Genomic DNA, 17994 nt, shown 5'->3' on the forward strand with positions numbered 1-17994 from the left:
CCGTAGCACTCTGTAATTTATTTATATATCATACTTCATTATCCATCAAAACCAAATCATTTTACACGTAAATACGTACGTTAAAATACAAAACTACAAAGCTTTAAGCATTTTCCTTTTTCAATATATTATTCTGAGCGCAATTGTATTTGGCACCTTTGCTGCGATGACGCGAAATCGAATGAAATCGAAATAAAATGCCAGCTCTGAAGACCACCCACGTCATATCGATATCAATTGCTCGATAGACGCCGCACACAAATCGAGTTGGGATTTCGTTGTAATTGCTGGTCATTTTTCACGGCTGTGCGACTAATTCAATTTAACAAGAGAGCCTAAATAATTAAGTGTTAAAGACCAGACGCAGCGCGCAGTAATTGAATTCATCTAGAAGATCTCGTCAAACAAAATGTAAATTCCTGGCGTGGGGTTGATCATAACGCATACATATGCATATGTGTACGTGTGTGTTTCATTGTAATCTAAAGCACGAGTGAATTTACGTGCGTTAAATTTAAACAAAAATTAAAGAAAAAAGTTCGAGATATTGCAACAAAGGCAGTATTAAATCGATTTCGGGTGCATGTGCTTGTGTGCAGAGTGTTTGCATGTGTTTGTTGCAAATGTAAGAAGAAGTAGCCACTCACGCGCTACTCTCCTCCTTTCTCTCTCTCCACCCCCTTCCCCCTATTAGCTCCACAAGCAGCTGAAAGTTGTAGCCACAATACATTCAAAAGTTTCCAAAAGTCTGCTTGCTGGCAGTAGTAGAAAATCAAGAAGACTTAAAAACAAAAACATCAGTTATTAATATCAGGTATGTATAGAAAAATTAAAGTGCGCGCCCTTGTATGTATGTGCGAGTGTATGTGTGTGTGAGTGAGTGGGTGACCAGAATGCGTTCGTACCTAACCTCAATTTGCCCCAACTGATTACGCTAGGCGGCAACCACAACTTCCACTTCCAGTGCGATTATTCATTTCAAAATAATACATTTGTGGCTTTTCCCCACTTAAATATTCTCATATAGGGATAAAAGTTTGAGTTTTCAAGCTGGATCTTCGATTCAAGTTCTGCGAATTTATATATTTATGGAAATCGCTCTTATCGCCTTTTTGTATATGTACATAAAAAACAAGGTTCCGCCATCTGTTGGCACGTGTGCATGTGTGGCTGAACATATTTAATTATCTTTGGCTCGATAAAATAAATTTAAAAAAAGAGTGTAGAGCCTCAGAAAATAAATAAAAATAAGAAAGGAAGGTATTGAGAACAGCAACAACAATGACGCAGTCACGCACACCACGAAGGCAATAAAAACAGCTATGTGTGTGGCTGTGTGAAAGAGGCAGAGCGCGTTTGCCGCGCTCACCTTTTGTTATTGTTGCGTTCATTCGCTCTAGAACTGCCAACTTGTTAGGATGTTAAAAGCCTATGCTAGCACAACTCTTTGTACACAAACCCATTTTCAGTTCATTGTAATTTCTAGTTTTCTAAAAAAATTTAAATTTTTTTTAAATTTTATTGAAAAAAAGAAAAAGGTTTATAAAAATGCTACAGTTAAAATAACCATTTAAGCAAATATAAATATAATATAGCGCTTTAAAAATCAGTTGGCAGCTCTGTGTACCCTTTTGGAGCTTGCGTATGTGTGATTGTGCACAAGGTGAGGGAGGCAGCAGTTTCAGCCTTCAATTTGCGGGCTTACGTTGATTCTAATTAAATAATTCGTTGAAATCGGGCTCACTGATTCTGTGAGGTCCAATTGTAATGCACACACACAAGCACATTCTCAGTGCTTTTCTCGTTTTCCTCAAATTTTCTTTGTGAAGCGCCTCAAGTTTCGACTGGCTTTTTAAGTCTGGTTTGGTTTTGGCTGTTTGAAAACTTGAAAAACAAGTTACTTCTGAACTCAAACTCCCCAGTTTTGGCAGTCTCTCCACACTTCTCTCGATCTTTCTCCAGAGAAAAAAAAAACACTTGCCGCGTCGCCAGCCAATTGTTTGCAATTCACAATTGTATTTTTGCCAGAGGCCAACGAACAAGTCTTGAACTTGATGTTCGGAACGAAGTTGAAGTGTATTAGACGTTGAACACTTTTACACAAATTTAGGTGTAACTTCCACATGACTTCGTCATTATATTACTAACACTTTAGTTTAAAGTCAAACTGAATGTTTGCTTATCATATTTTTCCATATTGAAAAGTATAAGGTTGTAATAAGTTCTTAAAAGTTGAAGTATTAATTTAGATTTCTACAGTAAAGCCTTGTAATGTATTGTATCTACCTATTCCCAAAGGTAAAATTATAAGCTTAAATTAACAACTTTCCAATTACTCTTCATTTTGATCCAACGCTTCAATGATTCGAAAAACATTTTGCCTCAATGGCGCAATTGTATAATCTTTTACAAAAAAGAATAGCTTTTAATAATAGACAATTTAATACACGATTTATAAGCAGTTTTGATGAGAGTTAATTTTAAAGGTAAAAAGACCGTTTGTTTCATACTAACATTTTTTCTCAATGTGTAGACAGAATTTATTTTACAGTAAACCAATCAAAAATGGGTCTACCTTTTTATATTGTGTACAAATACAATTTATAGGAGAGACAAACAATAAATTAAAAAATGTATTTTTCACAATAAACATCAGGTGACTCAAAAGAGAATACAAAATATCTGATTATTTGCAGAGCACGTACGAATATCAAACTAATTGGTTTTATATAAAGATCTATCCGTGTGACAGGAAACACTTTACCACATTTCAAATATCACTCGATCAGCTTTGTGTTTAGTAAATATTTCCTAGTGCCGCATTCCATGCTGTCGATCTGAAATTAGCACAGGAATAATTAGAACATGCTAGACCACCTGGCTTATTATCAACAGAAAAAAACATCAATAATACCCAATGGAAGGGCAAACAAACCTTCCTGCGGCGCCTGGAAGTCGGAGAGTTTGGTTTGTGCCATTTTTTTTGGTCCGGGGACTTCGGTGCACCTCGGACATGCGCTGCACCCAGTAGTTAGTTGCATATGAACTTTGAACTTTCGAACTGGAAAGTGGAAGGCGGATTTGCATTTCCTATCGCTGCAGGTGCCTCAGAAAGAGAGAGGCTCTCTCGTATCCGCCGCCCCCGCTGCATTTTTTTTCATTGCGCAATGAGCGAGACGAATCGATAACTGCAAGGTTTCCATGTTTTAGCAGCTCCACTTTTGCTCGTATACAGATTTTTTGCCTGTATTATTTTATTTTTTGAAGGAGCTAGCCGCCGAATTCGCTTCGATTCAAGATGCGAACATGTGTTTTTATGGTTCCGCCATTGTCATGGTGAGATGCACTTGCTTTTTTTGTCTTCATATTTTTTACTTCCTCTCTCCGCACGCACGCGTCTGTGTGTGAGTGTGCTGGCGAGCGAGGTGGTGGAGGAGTACATGAGTGTGTAAAGTGTAGCCGTGGCAGAGTTGTAGCTCGCTAGTGGTCCGTTTGGTTTCTGATTTTCGGTTTCGTCGATTTCATTATGTACTGCAATAGTCGGCTAAAACGCTCTGCCGACGTCGCTATCCGCTGTATACTCGTTGCGTTTGTGTGGGTTGGCTGCTCTCACTGTCGCTCTCTTCGGGACAAACAGGGTGTCTCACCAAGATGCTCTGATCATTGCTTCAACCACATGGCTGGGTGACAACGGTACACCCTGTTTCCCAAACAACTTGTTTTCTCCCTCCACAGCGTTGTTGTTGGTCCTCGCACTTACGTAAGCTTCACGTATTTCTTTTCTTATCCAAATTCTAAGCGCCATTTTGCGACGATTTGCATGCGGTACCGCTCACCGCTAATAAAAATAACCGCTGATTGTGATTATTTGCTAATAGGTAATGGTATATAAAATATTTTTCTAGCTGCCAGCTACCGCAGTGTTTTCAATGCGCGCGACGGAGGATTTTAGTTGTTGCGCCGCTGAGTTGCCACCCTGTTTTAGCTGCAGTAGCAGCAGAAAATGAATTCCAAAGCAACACTGCGCGCGCGCGCTCTCCCGCTCTCTGCTTTTGCCGCGAGCGCACAAGGTCCCGCTCTCCGCTTTACACTCTTGCTCGCTCTCTCTGCTGACTGCGACTGACTGGCCATCGCGTTTTGCCTTTTTAATCGAAAATGTTTGCGGCGGCGTTAAGATGTACGAAAACGTTTTCTCGCCAAAAATTTGTGAATAGAATAGCAGTAGCAATCTACCGAGGAGAAAATGTCTTAAATTCGACCCGTGTGATCTAGTTAAGGAAGGGAGCTAAGTGCAAAGTGATCGAAACAAGCGTAAAACTAAAACTTAACTTGAGAACGGAGCCCCATCTAATAAAAGAAAGGAAAACGGTGAAATTTAGATTTCGGTGTGCCAGTGAGTGCGGAAATAGTAGTTGCAAGTGCAAAATACTGCGTAAAACGTGAAAGTTTCCAATAACACTACAAAACCAACGGCAGTTTTGTAGTAAATATACATACGCGCCCAGTACATATATACATACATTTCGAATATACATACACACAGCCGAATATCAACCGACGAAGCTAACTGCTTATTGCTTATTGCTGATGTAAGTGTAATATGGGCGGTGGGCGGTTGGGAAGGCGTGGAAAGTGCAGAGTAGCATTATCCTTCAAGTGCACTTGGAGCGCGGATTCGGATTCAAACAATATTCTCGTTCGTGCCACTGAAAACTTGTGAAAAATGCAACATTTTTAGGTTAGGTCAATTTCAATTGGTTTATATACACACGCACGCACAAACTCACACACACACAACAATGGCATAGCGAATACATATAGAAGGCGCACAGACAAAAAGTCGTCGCCGAGACGTGGTTGTTGTTTGTGTTGCTGCTGCTGTTTCTGCTCTCCTCACACACACTTGAACGAGGGTGGAGAGGAGAGCCACACACATACACACTCTTTGAACCATTGCTTTTGGTTCGCTTATGAACTGACTGTATTTTTTCAACGTAGTGTCGTTTTATTTTCGTTCGTTGATTCGTTCTTTGCTCAGTTCGTGCGCTTATCTCGACTTTTGCTTTGATGCGCCATTCGCATGTACTGGCGAGAGCAGCCAAGTGTAGTGTGAGTGTGCATTTAAATGGCTCCCCAATGAGAGCATCATTTTGTGGCCCTCTTTATGTTCACATCTTCCTTCTGCTCCTCTACTTCTTGCTCCCCATCCCATCCGTCGTTTGTTGTTCTTGCTCCGCCTGTTTTTTTCATTCGGTTTTGAATTTACACAAAACGTTTGCCGTGCTTCTTCATGCTGAAATAGTATATATGTATGTGAATATATTGTACATATTTCTCTACACATCCATATGTTTTATTTGCAAAATTTATTAATAGCGCAGCGCCACGCTGCGGTTGTGTTAGTGTGCCAGAGTGAGAAAGTAACAAAAAAAACTAAATATTAAATCGCGATGATTCCGATTCGTATTGCAGTTGTTCAAAAATGGAGTGCTAGTGTTCAACAATTTTTGCATATTTTCCGCTGGCTGCCTTTTGTGCTGCGTATTCTGCTGCGCTGTGTATACACATAACAAAACAGATAAGATAACATTATACGTGTGCACGTAATAGAGCGGGCTGAACCAAAAAAAAAAAAAAAATGGAGGGAAAATTTGCCCACATGTCTCCCCAAAGCACACACACGCACACAACGCCCCAATTTGGAGCCTCTCTCGTCAAACACTCACACACACACAAGCAAGCGGGCAAATGTGTTTGGTATGCACTAATGGCGGATCCAAAAAATACAATAACAACAAAGGCAGTTGGGAGAGCTGAAAAGAGCGAACTTGTTTTACCTTCTTTTATTAAAGGATAGTTGGTGGTGGCAGAGACAGGAGAGTGAGAGAGGGCTGAAGCTTTTGTGCGGCTGTACTGAGCTCCAATATTTGTTTACAAATGCTAAAAGGGGGCAGCTGTTGGTTTGATAGGGTGTTTCAATTAGTTGGAGCAGGATGATCCTCTAGGCGGTTTCCATTCACCTAATATTTGCTCACTCTCTGGTCTGCGCAGCATTTTCTCTCTCTATTTCTGTCGCTCTCTCTCCTGAATGCCCGCCAAATGCTTGCTTTGTCCGTGTATGTGTGTGTGTTTGGCCCCAAACGGGTGAAATACCTTTTTGAAAAAAAAATCAGCCATGTACTGCGCCTCAACAACAAATGCGGCTCTCTCCGATTCTCTCTGTGGCTGCACCACCACCACCGATTCAGCACCACCACCTTTGCATTGTTGCGTTTGCTGCTGCTGCTACCTCTGACTCTTCTTATTCTTGTAAGTTGTAGATACAGAATATGTACCAGCAGTACTCACACACCAACCCGCCCGCCCCCTTGGCGGTATCGATATATAAATATGTTCTATGTGTGCGTCTGAATTCTATGCAAGCCGATGTCGTGCATGGGGCATTTGGCACCTTCCACATCCACAAACACTGAAATTTATACACATACACGCAATCGAAGGTGTACACAGAAAGCTCGCTTAGGAAGTTTTTACTGTACCGCTAAAAGCAATAACAAAGCGCGCGCCCAATTCCGGTTGCACGTACACACACTAAAGTGAACTACGCGCTCCTCCTTATGCCTTGCACTCTCCTCCAAGATTTAACTTCCACTCCACGATCTCCTTCCCGTCTATATGTAGCATTCTATGGTCATTGTTGTTGCTCACAGCTCCACCGTTTCATTCCATTCCTATTGTCCCCCATCTCACTCTCCTCCCCCGAATCCAGAACCCCCAATACAGAGAAACCGTTTTCCACTCTTTAGTTTTTGTGATACGGCTAAAAGAAGAAATTCCCCGTGGCTTTTTATTTCACATTTTTTTTCCTTGTTGGAATGTGCAATCTTTTCGAAACCTGTGAACATTTAGACCGTATTGATCAATCAGCTGTGCTATATTAGTGAACCTGTTTTTGGAAAAGCAATGAAGTTCGTAGTCTAGTATATGAAAAAGTATACTCGGAAGAATAAATGTGGAAACAAATATGCCTTTCCCATTGTCAATGTAATGCAAAATTACCAAAACCAGTGACAGTGAACCAATTTTAGTATTAATTTACAAGATTGTTTCAGTAATGCAGAAATAGTTATTCATCATAAAAATATGGTCCTAAACGTATTTATTTGGGGGTTTTTTATGCATTTATTGCCGACATTTTTGTATGACCGTTTCCCTTCTCTTACTTGCAGTGATATTCTGAAAGAACTCCAAAAGCTACGTGGCAGAGGCGAATCACCGGCGCAGCAACACCAGCAGCAGATAACCAGCAGTCAGTCCAATTTCTCTACCCTAGAACTCGAGCGCATTTGCCGCTTGCGGGGCGACCAAATGCATAGACAACATATGTCGCATCCACGAGCAGTCCAAGACCAAGAGTTGCGACCCCGACCGTTTGTTGCATATTACATACGCTCATAGAGGGCGGCCACTCACCTAGAGCAGCCAGAGTCCTTGCACTTGGGCAGGGATCCAGGGAGGAACAAAGTGCTCAGAAAGAAGCAGCAGCACAGGATTATACGCTCCGCCGAGAACAGAGCAACAAAAAAGATGATGAAACGCACCAGCGTAAACGAGGTGCAATTTGGCACACGACCCGGTCCTCCGACATCCGGCGGTGTTGGCGTTGGTGTCGTGGGCGTAGCTGGAGGAGGTCCAACATCCGGCGGCGGTGGCACTGCTACTGTGGGCGTCAATACGACGGGAGTTACCATTGGCACCGTTGTGCCCAGTGCTCATAGCGCCACCATCAGCGGGATCGGTTCCATTCACCATCGCATCCTTACTCCACAGCATGGAGGAGCACAGACCATTGCCTATTTGCCGTCCACCACGCCGACGGCTACGAATTTGAAGACCACAAGCTCGATTGTGGATAGCACTACAGCTGGAGGACCAGTTGGAGCAGGTGCCCAGGTGGCCGTAGGAGTAGGCTCTGCAGCCGGCGGAGGAGGCGTGGTGGTCTCCACAGGGAGCACGGGAACGCAAACACTACAGTATACAACATGTACGTAACATATTTCAAAGTCTAACGAAATGCGTTGCACATTCTAATGCCATTTTTTAATCCTATAGCTTATAGTGTGGCTTCGATACAAGCTGGTGGAACTCTGAAAGCCAACACAGCGGATGGCGCCAACACAGTACAGATTCATGTGACAGGAGGAGGAGCTGCAAACACCCCTGCCAGTGCACAGACTGTATCCAGCAGCTCACAAACGGGCACAATCCGTCAACGTACAATCAGCGGCACCCAGACGGTGGCCACTGCAGTGGGCAATCTAGCCACGATGTCTCAGCAACAGCCAGTTCAACAGTCACCTTTGGGCACGGCCCAAACTCCTCCATCGTCCGTGGTTGCCAACAGTATCCCCGTGGGTGGAACCACCCCACCACAAGGACAATCGGGAAATGCCACGCCTCGCTTAAAAGTGGAGGATGCTTTGAGCTACCTGGACCAAGTAAAATACCAGTATGCGGACCAGCCGCAAATCTACAACAACTTCCTCGACATCATGAAGGAATTTAAGTCGCACTGCATCGACACACCCGGAGTGATTGAGCGAGTCTCCACACTTTTTAAGGGGCACACTGAGCTAATCTACGGCTTCAACATGTTCCTGCCTCCGGGTTACAAGATCGAAATTCATTCTGATGCTCTCGGCTGCTCGGTGCCGGTGGTTTCAATGCCCTCACCACCGGGAGCGCCAACGAGCACCGGAACGGTGCACATGCTCACCGGAAATAGTTCGATGTCAGGTGCCGGACATATCGCCATCAAGACGACCAATGCTGCATCCTTGACACCGGCAACAGGGGCTGGAGCAGCGGCTGCAGCAGCAGCTGTGGCTCAGATTCAATCCGCCGGAGCTGTAAATCTAATGACCCACGGCGGAGCCTCGCTTACCCAGACAACTATTCATGCCTTGCAGCAGGCGACGCCTCCTCAATCACAATCTCCAGGCGGTGGTCATGTCCACGTGAGTGTAACAAACTCCCCGGCGACAAATGCCGTAGTGTCCGGTCAACAGCCAGGCATCTCCGTATCGGCGCACAATGTGCCGCAGAATTACTCGAGAGATCGAGAAAGGGCCACAATAACGCCTACGGGTCAAGTGGCTGGAGCAGCGGCAAACGTGAATGCGTCTGCTAGTATAGTTGTCGGTGGACCTCCAACGCCCAATTCCCTAAGTGAGCTTAGTCCTCATGGAGGAGCAGGAGGTGGGCCAGGTTCAGGAGCGGCGCAGCACAATCTGCATCACATCCAGCAGGCGCATCAATCGATTTTGCTTGGGGAGACTGGACAGCAGAATCAGCCGGTGGAGTTTAATCACGCCATAACCTATGTAAACAAGATCAAGGTAATGTTTGCTCAGCATCTTAAAACCTTGAAAGTTACTTATAATCTCTTTATCTCTCTTACGAACAGAATCGTTTCCAAAACCAGCCGGCCAAGTACAAGAAATTCCTCGAAATTCTGCACGCCTATCAAAAGGAGCAGAAGGTGATGAAGGAGGGCAGCCTAAACCAGGGTAAAATGCTCACCGAACAGGAGGTGTACACTCAGGTGGCTAAGCTTTTTGGCCAGGATGAGGATTTGCTTAGAGAGTTCGGCCAGTTTCTTCCTGACGCCACCAACCATCAGTCCGGGCAGTACATGTCCAAGTCGGCGTCTGTGCACAATGATCATGGCAAGCGCCCCACGGCTACTTTGAGCGGTGGTGCCCATATAACCATGTCGTCTGCATCGCCAGCGCCAAGTGGATCCCCTCTGCATTTGGGTGCAACGACTCTTCCGCAGATCGACAACAGTGCCCATGCAGCGGCCATAGGTAACCTCTCGGCGGTGAACACCAGTGTCAGCATTAAGACGTACAATAATAATCAGCAACAGCAGAATCATGTGATCGGTTCAGGCCTAAGTGCGACGAGAAACGATGTCCTGTTTGAGAAGGATTATCACGCGGGTCTGCAGCAGCAAGCGCATCAGCGGGGAGCTGGAGTTGGAGGCCATCATCATTTGGCCGGAACTGCAGCGGGCGCCAATATCGGGCGGCCGGGAGTGGGAGCCAGCGTGATGGTGGCGTACGATAAGGAGCATCGAAATAATCATCATGTGCAGAAGTACGTTGGCCACGCGCCAAACCAGAATCTAACGCACGGTCATAACGCAAAGAAATCTCCTAGTTATGGCATCCCTTCGGTGATTGGTTCCATGCCGCACATTTCGGACAATTCTCTCGATCGCAGTTCGCCGGGAATAAGCTACGCCACGCCACCATTGCCCTCTGGTCACCACGGACAGCATAACTCTGGTTCAGCTTCGAGGAGACCGGGTGATGACAATTTAGTCGGACACTATGCTAGTGGAGCACCGCCTGCTAAGCGACCGAAGCCTTATTGCCGTGATGTGAGCTTTTCCGAAGCATCGAGCAAGTGCACCATTTCCGACGCTGCGTTCTTTGACAAGGTGCGCAAGTCGTTGAGAAGTCCAGAGGTCTACGACAACTTCCTGCGATGCCTGGCCCTTTTCAACCAGGAAATTGTCTCCAAAACGGAACTTCTTGGTCTGGTATCCCCGTTCTTGATGAAGTTCCCCGAGCTGCTAAGATGGTTCACCGACTTTCTGGGACCGCCCTCTGGTCAACCGGCTGGAGGATTGATTGATGGCATGCCTTTAGCCGCCACGCAACGTCAGGGAGGTGGAAGCAGTAATAGTTCCCATGATCGAGGCAGCAGTCACCAGAGTGCCGCCGAGTACGTTCAGGATGTGGATCTGTCTTCGTGTAAGCGGCTGGGTGCATCTTATTGTGCTTTGCCGCAGTCCACAGTACCCAAGAAGTGCAGCGGACGGACGGCTCTTTGCCGGGAAGTGCTCAACGACAAATGGGTATCTTTCCCGACGTGGGCCAGCGAAGATTCCACTTTTGTAACATCGCGGAAAACGCAGTTTGAAGAGACAATTTACAGGTAAGAAGTATTCTCTTAACCTTTATTCTAACAGTCCACCTAAAATAAGTCACAAGTCATATCGATATTACTTCATTGGTACTTTTGTTTCCTTAAGGTTTTCATTTGAGTTTGATATATGCGGTCAAATTAAAAAAAAAACATTGTTTTTTAACCGAAAAAATATAAATTTATCATTTAATATTAAAGGATAGATTTAGATTTAGTTCCATCTTATTTTTCTTAACCGCATCTATATTTTACTCTCAACTTACACATCTATCGTTTGTTTTGGATCTTCTGTTTCTTTGGCTTTCGTTTATTTCAATTAACCAATGCGCACGCTCTAAACAAAAGGAATATTCACAGAACGGAGGACGAGCGATTCGAGCTGGACCTGGTCATCGAGGTTAACAGTGCCACGATTCGAGTGCTGGAGAACGTACAGAAGAAAATGTCACGAATGTCCACCGAGGAATTGAGCAAATTCCATCTGGACGATCATCTGGGCGGCACATCGCAAACGATACACCAGCGGGCCATTCATCGCATCTACGGCGACAAGTCGGGAGAGATAATCCAGGGAATGAAGAAAAATCCGTTTGTGGCTGTGCCTATTGTACTGAAGCGATTGAAAGTCAAGGAGGAGGAGTGGCGAGAAGCGCAAAAGGTAAGTGAACTCTCTCATCGCTTTACATTTATGTAAATTAAATGAACACTTCTTTTTATAGACCTTCAATAAGCAATGGCGGGAACAGAACGAGAAGTACTACCTCAAGTCTCTCGATCACCAAGCCATCAACTTCAAGCCCAACGACATGAAAGCCCTGCGCTCAAAAAGTCTGTTTAATGAAATCGAGACGCTGTACGATGAGCGGCACGACCAAGAGGACGACGCCATGGAACCGTTTGGGCCGCATCTGGTGCTGCCGTACAAGGACAAAACCATTCTGGACGATGCCGCCAACCTGCTGATTCATCATGTGAAGCGGCAGACCGGCATACAGAAGCAGGAGAAGCAGAAGATTAAGCAGATCATTCGACAATTTGTGCCTGACCTTTTCTTTGCACCGCGACAGCCACTAAGCGACGACGAACGCGATGACGGTAAGTTATCTTGGCCAAACTAAACTTAGACTTACTAAAACCATCTAGTTCCCTTTCAATAAACCTCCTACCTATTCATTATTTTTGTTGCGCTAGCACTATACCTGTAATTTAGTAGCTTCTTTAACTAACTAATATTTCAAAGCGATGTTTAAGCTTTGGCTTAAAACTATTCATATTCCGTACTCATACTAACACTATTCATATTATTTTTTTTTATTAAGGAGCATTGCTTTGTGAATTTGAAACGTTAATTAGTCATGTAAAAATCCACTTTTCCTTAGAAATTTGCTTGACTAATTTTCTTTCAATTTAAAAAGTTTCTCTTTAATAACTTTTGCCCGATTGTATTATTTAACATAGTGAACGTTTTTTGTTTCTTTTTCTTCTTTTTGTTTTTTTTGCAATTAATAATAAAACCAACATAAACAAATAAAAACCAAAATTTTGTAACGTAACCAAAATGCAATTAAATAAAATAAAACAAAAACTGGACTGCAATGCACCAACACCCACACACTGACCCCTGAACTGCATCGAATATCCGAACATATGTGTTGTGCACACCGTTTCTCTATATAGCCTTTCCGTTTTTGGTAGATGACAATACGAAAATGGACGTGGACTCGCCACTGGGTCGCACGGAGTCGTCGACTCGAAATGCCAAGAGTACGCCCAGTGAAAGTGCCTCTCCGGCGCGTAGCAATGCAAGCAGTAGCAGCGGAACGCCGGCGGGGATCAAGAAAGAGACTGATGACTCCAAAGCGACGACTGCATCTTCTGCACCAGCGTCCACATCAACACCGTCTTCAGCGACGCCGTCTTCAGTGGACGATGCAACGCCATCAACATCCTCAGCAGCGGCGGCAGCGTCAGCGGCATCGTCATCAAGTGTATCAGGATCCGAAGGCAAGCCGAAAGATGACCTCATTTCGTCGCACAAAGAAGAAGGAGCCAGTAGCACCACCTCTGGAGTTGTCTCGAGTCCCAGGCAAGGCCAAGACTCTGCAGGAGCGGGCGTCGATTTGGAAATCAAACTGGAACATCCTGCGGACTTTTCCAATCCAAAACTTCTGCCACCGCACGCACACGGGCAACACGAAGTACGTTAAGCAACGCTTTAAATAGAATATGTATTAAAATATGTTTTTGTTATTATAAACAGGACGAATCCTACACGCTGTTCTTCGCCAACAACAATTGGTATTTATTCCTGCGGCTACATGCGATACTTTGCGACCGTCTGCATGTTATGTATGAACGAGCGCGATTGCTGGCCATCGAGGAGGAGCGCTGCAGGGTGAATCGAAGGGAGAGCACAGCCACTGCGCTGCGGCTGAAGCCCAAGCCGGAGATTCAAGTTGAAGACTACTACCCCACCTTCCTTGATATGCTCAAGAACGTTCTAGACGGCAACATGGACTCGAATACGTTTGAGGACACGATGCGAGAAATGTTTGGCATTTATGCATACATCTCTTTCACGCTGGATAAGGTGAGTGTTTAAACGATATTCTAATTAGTATTTCGGATCGATGGATCAAAAACGTTATCTATGTAGATAGAAATACTAAAAACAGAATAATAATTCCCCTCATTTGTTCATCTTCAGGTTGTCTCGAATGCAGTTCGCCAGCTGCAATATTGTGTCACAGAACGAGCCGCACTGGATTGTGTGGAGCTGTTTGCAACCGAGCAAAGGCGAGGCTGCACCGGCGGATTCTGTCGGGATGCTCACAAGACATTTGACAGGGAGATGTCGTATCAGCGGAAGGCGGAGAGCATTCTCAACGACGAAAATTGCTTCAAAGTGTACATTGTAAGCTGAACAAAGTAACACCATTAAGGAAATTTACTAACGACAACTACATTTACAGTACAAAATTGATTGCCGTGTAACCATAGAGCTGCTTGATTCGGAGCCCGAGGAAGTCGATAAGCCGGCTGCGTTGAAGGCCCAGAAGTTCAGCAAGTATGTGGAGCGGCTGGCGAATCCTGCGCTCGGCGGTGGTGGCAATAATGCCGGCTCGAATTCGGCGCTCGGCAACGACGTTGTAGAGGCGTCCGATATCAAGACGGAGGAGGACGAAGATACTGCCGAGGTAAGTGTGCTAAGGCAGCGATGAGATGCTCCGGAGCCAGAGCAGCTTTGTGTGGTGTGTGCTTGAAGAGTGGTTAACCATGTTGTTTGTGTATTTCGTTGTTCATTTCGATTATGTTTACGTTTTTGATTCCCTGTTGTACTCATGATTTGTGTTTTCGGTACTTCCACTGTACATACAAACTTTTCACCTGATTTAGACGATGGACAAGACATCCCACATCCTACCGTACTGTATTCTGTATATATAAATATATATCTCAGTTTTCGGTTATCTATCTGTTGTTACCTATCAACTTTTGCTGCTGCACTTTCTATTATTTATCTCCCCTTCGTTTCGCCAGCTGTAACTTTATTTCCATTATTGTATCTTTTCGTTTGGTATCATTTATCAACATGCCGCCAACTTATTAATCGCCCACATTTCGTATGCATACAAAAGAATACGTTGCTTGCATACGAGCAAAGAAAAAAATACAAAAGGACAAGAAAATATTCACTAATTAATGCTTTTTTGCATTCTTTTCTCTCATTTTTTCCAATTTATTTTTTCGTACCAGGTCAATACCAAGGCTTGAAATAACATAGTTTTGATAATTTCATTGAATAAGAAGAAGAAAAAGTCATATTGCAAAATGAAATAGTAATAAATGAATTTGTTTTTTGATTACCAAAACCGGAATAAGAGAAATTGAAACACCAAACCTTTTCACCCACCACCACAACCACCACTACCACGCTCAACACCCACCACCGCCACCCACTCACACACATTAAATGTAATGCATTATTTGCTCAGAGACACCAAACAATAACCCGCAATAACCAGCGAAGAAACAGAACCCAAAGTACACACTTTAATTAAATGTAGTATTCCACCCACAAACATGCATAAAAACCGACATTATGTAAAATAGTAGATGATGATAATAATAATGTAGGCACGCGCTTGTTGCATTCCCTTCTGATTTCGTTATGCCTTGAGTTACCCAAGAGTTATCTATAGCGATTGAGAGTTTGATATATATCGGGTGATCGAAGATCCGGCACCTGGGATGTGATGATGTGATGTTGTAAGGGTGAAGATGAAGAGATGAAGCAAACAAAGATGGTAATGGTGTGGTTGGGGTGTGGTGTGTGTGTGAGTGGTGCTTCTGATGATAATCAAATTATTGCGTTTAATAACTATAGGCCTAAATTACACCTGACACACATGTATATATTAATTAACGTGTTTTAACTGTACATAACGTAATGCTAATGGTAATCGGTCAATGTATGTATTATTATGTGTAAAACGTGTAGTAGCTAATTTTGTAAAGGAAGCAGCCAAATGTCTTTTAAATTCGGTAAACATTTTTATATCTAGGCATAAGAACACACACACTCCACACACTCAATAATTGTAAATTAAATAGCACACACAATCACAACTGTGGACATTACTGGAGAGTGAAATTGAGAAATATATCTGGAGCAGCCCATTAAAAAGACATGTTCAAAGTTATTAAAACAGAGGGATGGGCTTCAGGGGGTTGGGGTTTTCCTTTTTCCGGGTTAGAGCCACAATCGAACTCAGTAATTGCCACACAAACTTAAGCTTAAGCAAGGTAAGTCATCATCGCATTGTGCAACTCTTTGTTTCACGTAGATTAAGCTTAATATTTGTTTTTGTTCTTGATGGTACTGGTAGTTGTGATTGATTTCGTTGCGTTCCGACTTTCATCCTGTATTTTGTGGACTTTGGTTTTGCGTTTGTCCCCTTGTGCGTGTGAGTCTATGTCTTCGGCTTTGAGTTTGTTGGCCTGGTACCTCCATCCTCTTGGGTTCTTTATATCTTTATAATTCCCTTAATATAATTATCTAACTGTTCAGTAATGCTACAATACACAGCCCACACATCTCAGCATTCCCAGCTTTAAGTATACTCGTAAATTTCTGTGAGCATGTTGAATTGCCGCCGTGTTTCAAGTGCTCTTGGCTGCATTGCCGCCGGCAATTGACGCAATTACACACAATAAAGACTAACTTTTCCATTGCTCTCATTTCAGTTGCGCCACAGAGGAGGTGGAATCGGGGGAGGAGCCCGCAAGGCACGCTTTTTGCTGCGCAACAAGCGGAGATCGAAGCTGCACGAGGAGCAAGTGCGTCAGTTGTTTGAAAATAAGCGGAATCGCAGTGAGCTGCATGGTACTGCGGCTGCAGTTGAATCCATCTCCGTCGACAACATCATTTCAAGCAGCAGCACCTCGGGCGGTGGCAGTAACAATAACAATAATAATAACAACAACAGCTGGGGCGGCAAACGTCTGGAGAGGCTGGGCGCCCCACAGGTGGGCTTGGCCGAGCAATACGCCTTCAACGATCGCGACGAGATCAACACAAATTCCAGCAACGGGCGATGTTTTGTGACCAGTAAGAATCTCAAGCTACTTAAGTACGATGCGGTGCGTCGTGCCAAGAAGGTGAGTTTGCTATTTTGTCGTGGCATTTGGGAAAAACAGCTTTATTAATTGGTTTGTTTCTTTGCAGAATCATTGCCGCGTAACTCAGGCGAAATACGCCCACTTCCAAACGTACGTTAACAAGTGGCTTCAGCAGCATGTCAGCGAGCAACTGCAGCAGAATTGCGTCGACTGGCTGCTGGGCAAGACGGCAGATCAAATCAATGCCAGCGGCTGGGGATCCGCCAGCAAAACCAAGACGGTACTGCAGAAGGATACTTCGAAGACCCCGTATCGCATCTACAACAGATACAGAGTGGTGCAGAGTGCAGGAAGCGGTTTGATGAGTGGCACTGCTCCAACTCCAGATGGGTCAGTTCAGGCGGTCAACTCTGCGCCATCAGGCTCCGTTTCAACGGTGAATAATGTGCAGGGTTCGGCGGCAGTATCCTCGACTTCCCACTCGATGTGCAACAGTAGCATTTTGTCCGCGGACTCGACCACCAGTTCCAATGCGTCACCACAGCAGCAGCATTGCAATAGTGCAGCATCTGCGACAACACCGAATGCAGAGGCACTGCAGCAGGTGCGACCCATGGAGAGCTAACCGGCATGAACGGCAGCAACAACAACAGTGGTCGCTGCATGGCCAGATTCGTTCACATGACGACAAAGAGAAGATGTGGGATGAATTGCCTGCATTAAATTAAATAGTTTTTTAAATGTGATACCAGTTCCTCGACGCGGTCATCGAGATTGCAGCTATACCAACCCGCGATCGACTGTTAAATGTCCGGCATGGCATGGGCTCTGGAAATTGATTGATGAACGAAGGAAAGCTCTTTTTCATTTTGTACAAAAAGTCATTTAATCTTAGGCGAAAGTGCTCCTAAATAAGAATTTTATAGTCTTACGTTGCATAAATTTTAGAATTAATTTTACCACGGCAGCGTCCTGTTTTATTGATGCGCTTTTAGAATTAGGATCTAAAGTCTATAAGTCTAGAGCCACATACACCTTAAACACAATCGCAAGACCACAATTAAAGTCACGGATATTTTTAACGATTTTGCACTAGAAACCGATCGAGACAGTTGTGCTAGTAACTAGGAACCAGAACACGTCTGTTTAGTGTTTTAAGATTTTATAAAATCAAGCTCTTTTACTTTACCATAAATGTAACGTATTTTTAATACAAATCAAACAAAACACCCACATACAAACCTTGTACAATTCCTTGTGAATACTATTGATTATATATTTTACGCGTTTAAGGTTATTAGGTTAAGTTGTAAAAATGTATTGCGCAGATTAAAACAAAAGTTTATCAAAAGTGAATGGAATTATTTCATAGAA

At 44.0% G+C, this 17994-nt stretch overlaps 1 protein-coding gene across 9 annotated transcripts; it reads left to right on the plus strand.

Moving 5' to 3' along the window:
- The first annotated feature begins 241 nt into the window (after window positions 1-241).
- Window positions 242-17951, plus strand: LOC122614338 (paired amphipathic helix protein Sin3a). 9 transcript variants are annotated; one of them, XM_043788900.1, is made up of 13 exons: window positions 242-411; window positions 695-814; window positions 7230-8044; window positions 8113-9398; window positions 9467-11007; window positions 11344-11656; window positions 11718-12093; window positions 12676-13196; window positions 13259-13588; window positions 13706-13912; window positions 13971-14195; window positions 16246-16659; window positions 16727-17951. In XM_043788900.1, the coding sequence occupies exons 3-13, from the start codon at window positions 7588-7590 to the stop codon at window positions 17243-17245; spliced, it is 6189 nt and encodes a 2062-aa protein (XP_043644835.1). In that variant the 5' UTR covers window positions 242-411; window positions 695-814; window positions 7230-7587; the 3' UTR covers window positions 17246-17951. The 9 variants fall into 9 exon arrangements, with proteins under 9 accessions (XP_043644835.1, XP_043644834.1, XP_043644840.1 ...); XM_043788899.1 differs by having other exon boundaries at window positions 242-814; XM_043788905.1 differs by having other exon boundaries at window positions 242-814; window positions 12694-13196.
- Window positions 17952-17994: the final 43 nt, after the last annotated feature.

The sequence above is a fragment of the Drosophila teissieri genome, chromosome 2R (genome assembly GCF_016746235.2).
Source record: "Drosophila teissieri strain GT53w chromosome 2R, Prin_Dtei_1.1, whole genome shotgun sequence".
Lineage (NCBI taxonomy): Eukaryota > Metazoa > Arthropoda > Insecta > Diptera > Drosophilidae > Drosophila > Drosophila teissieri.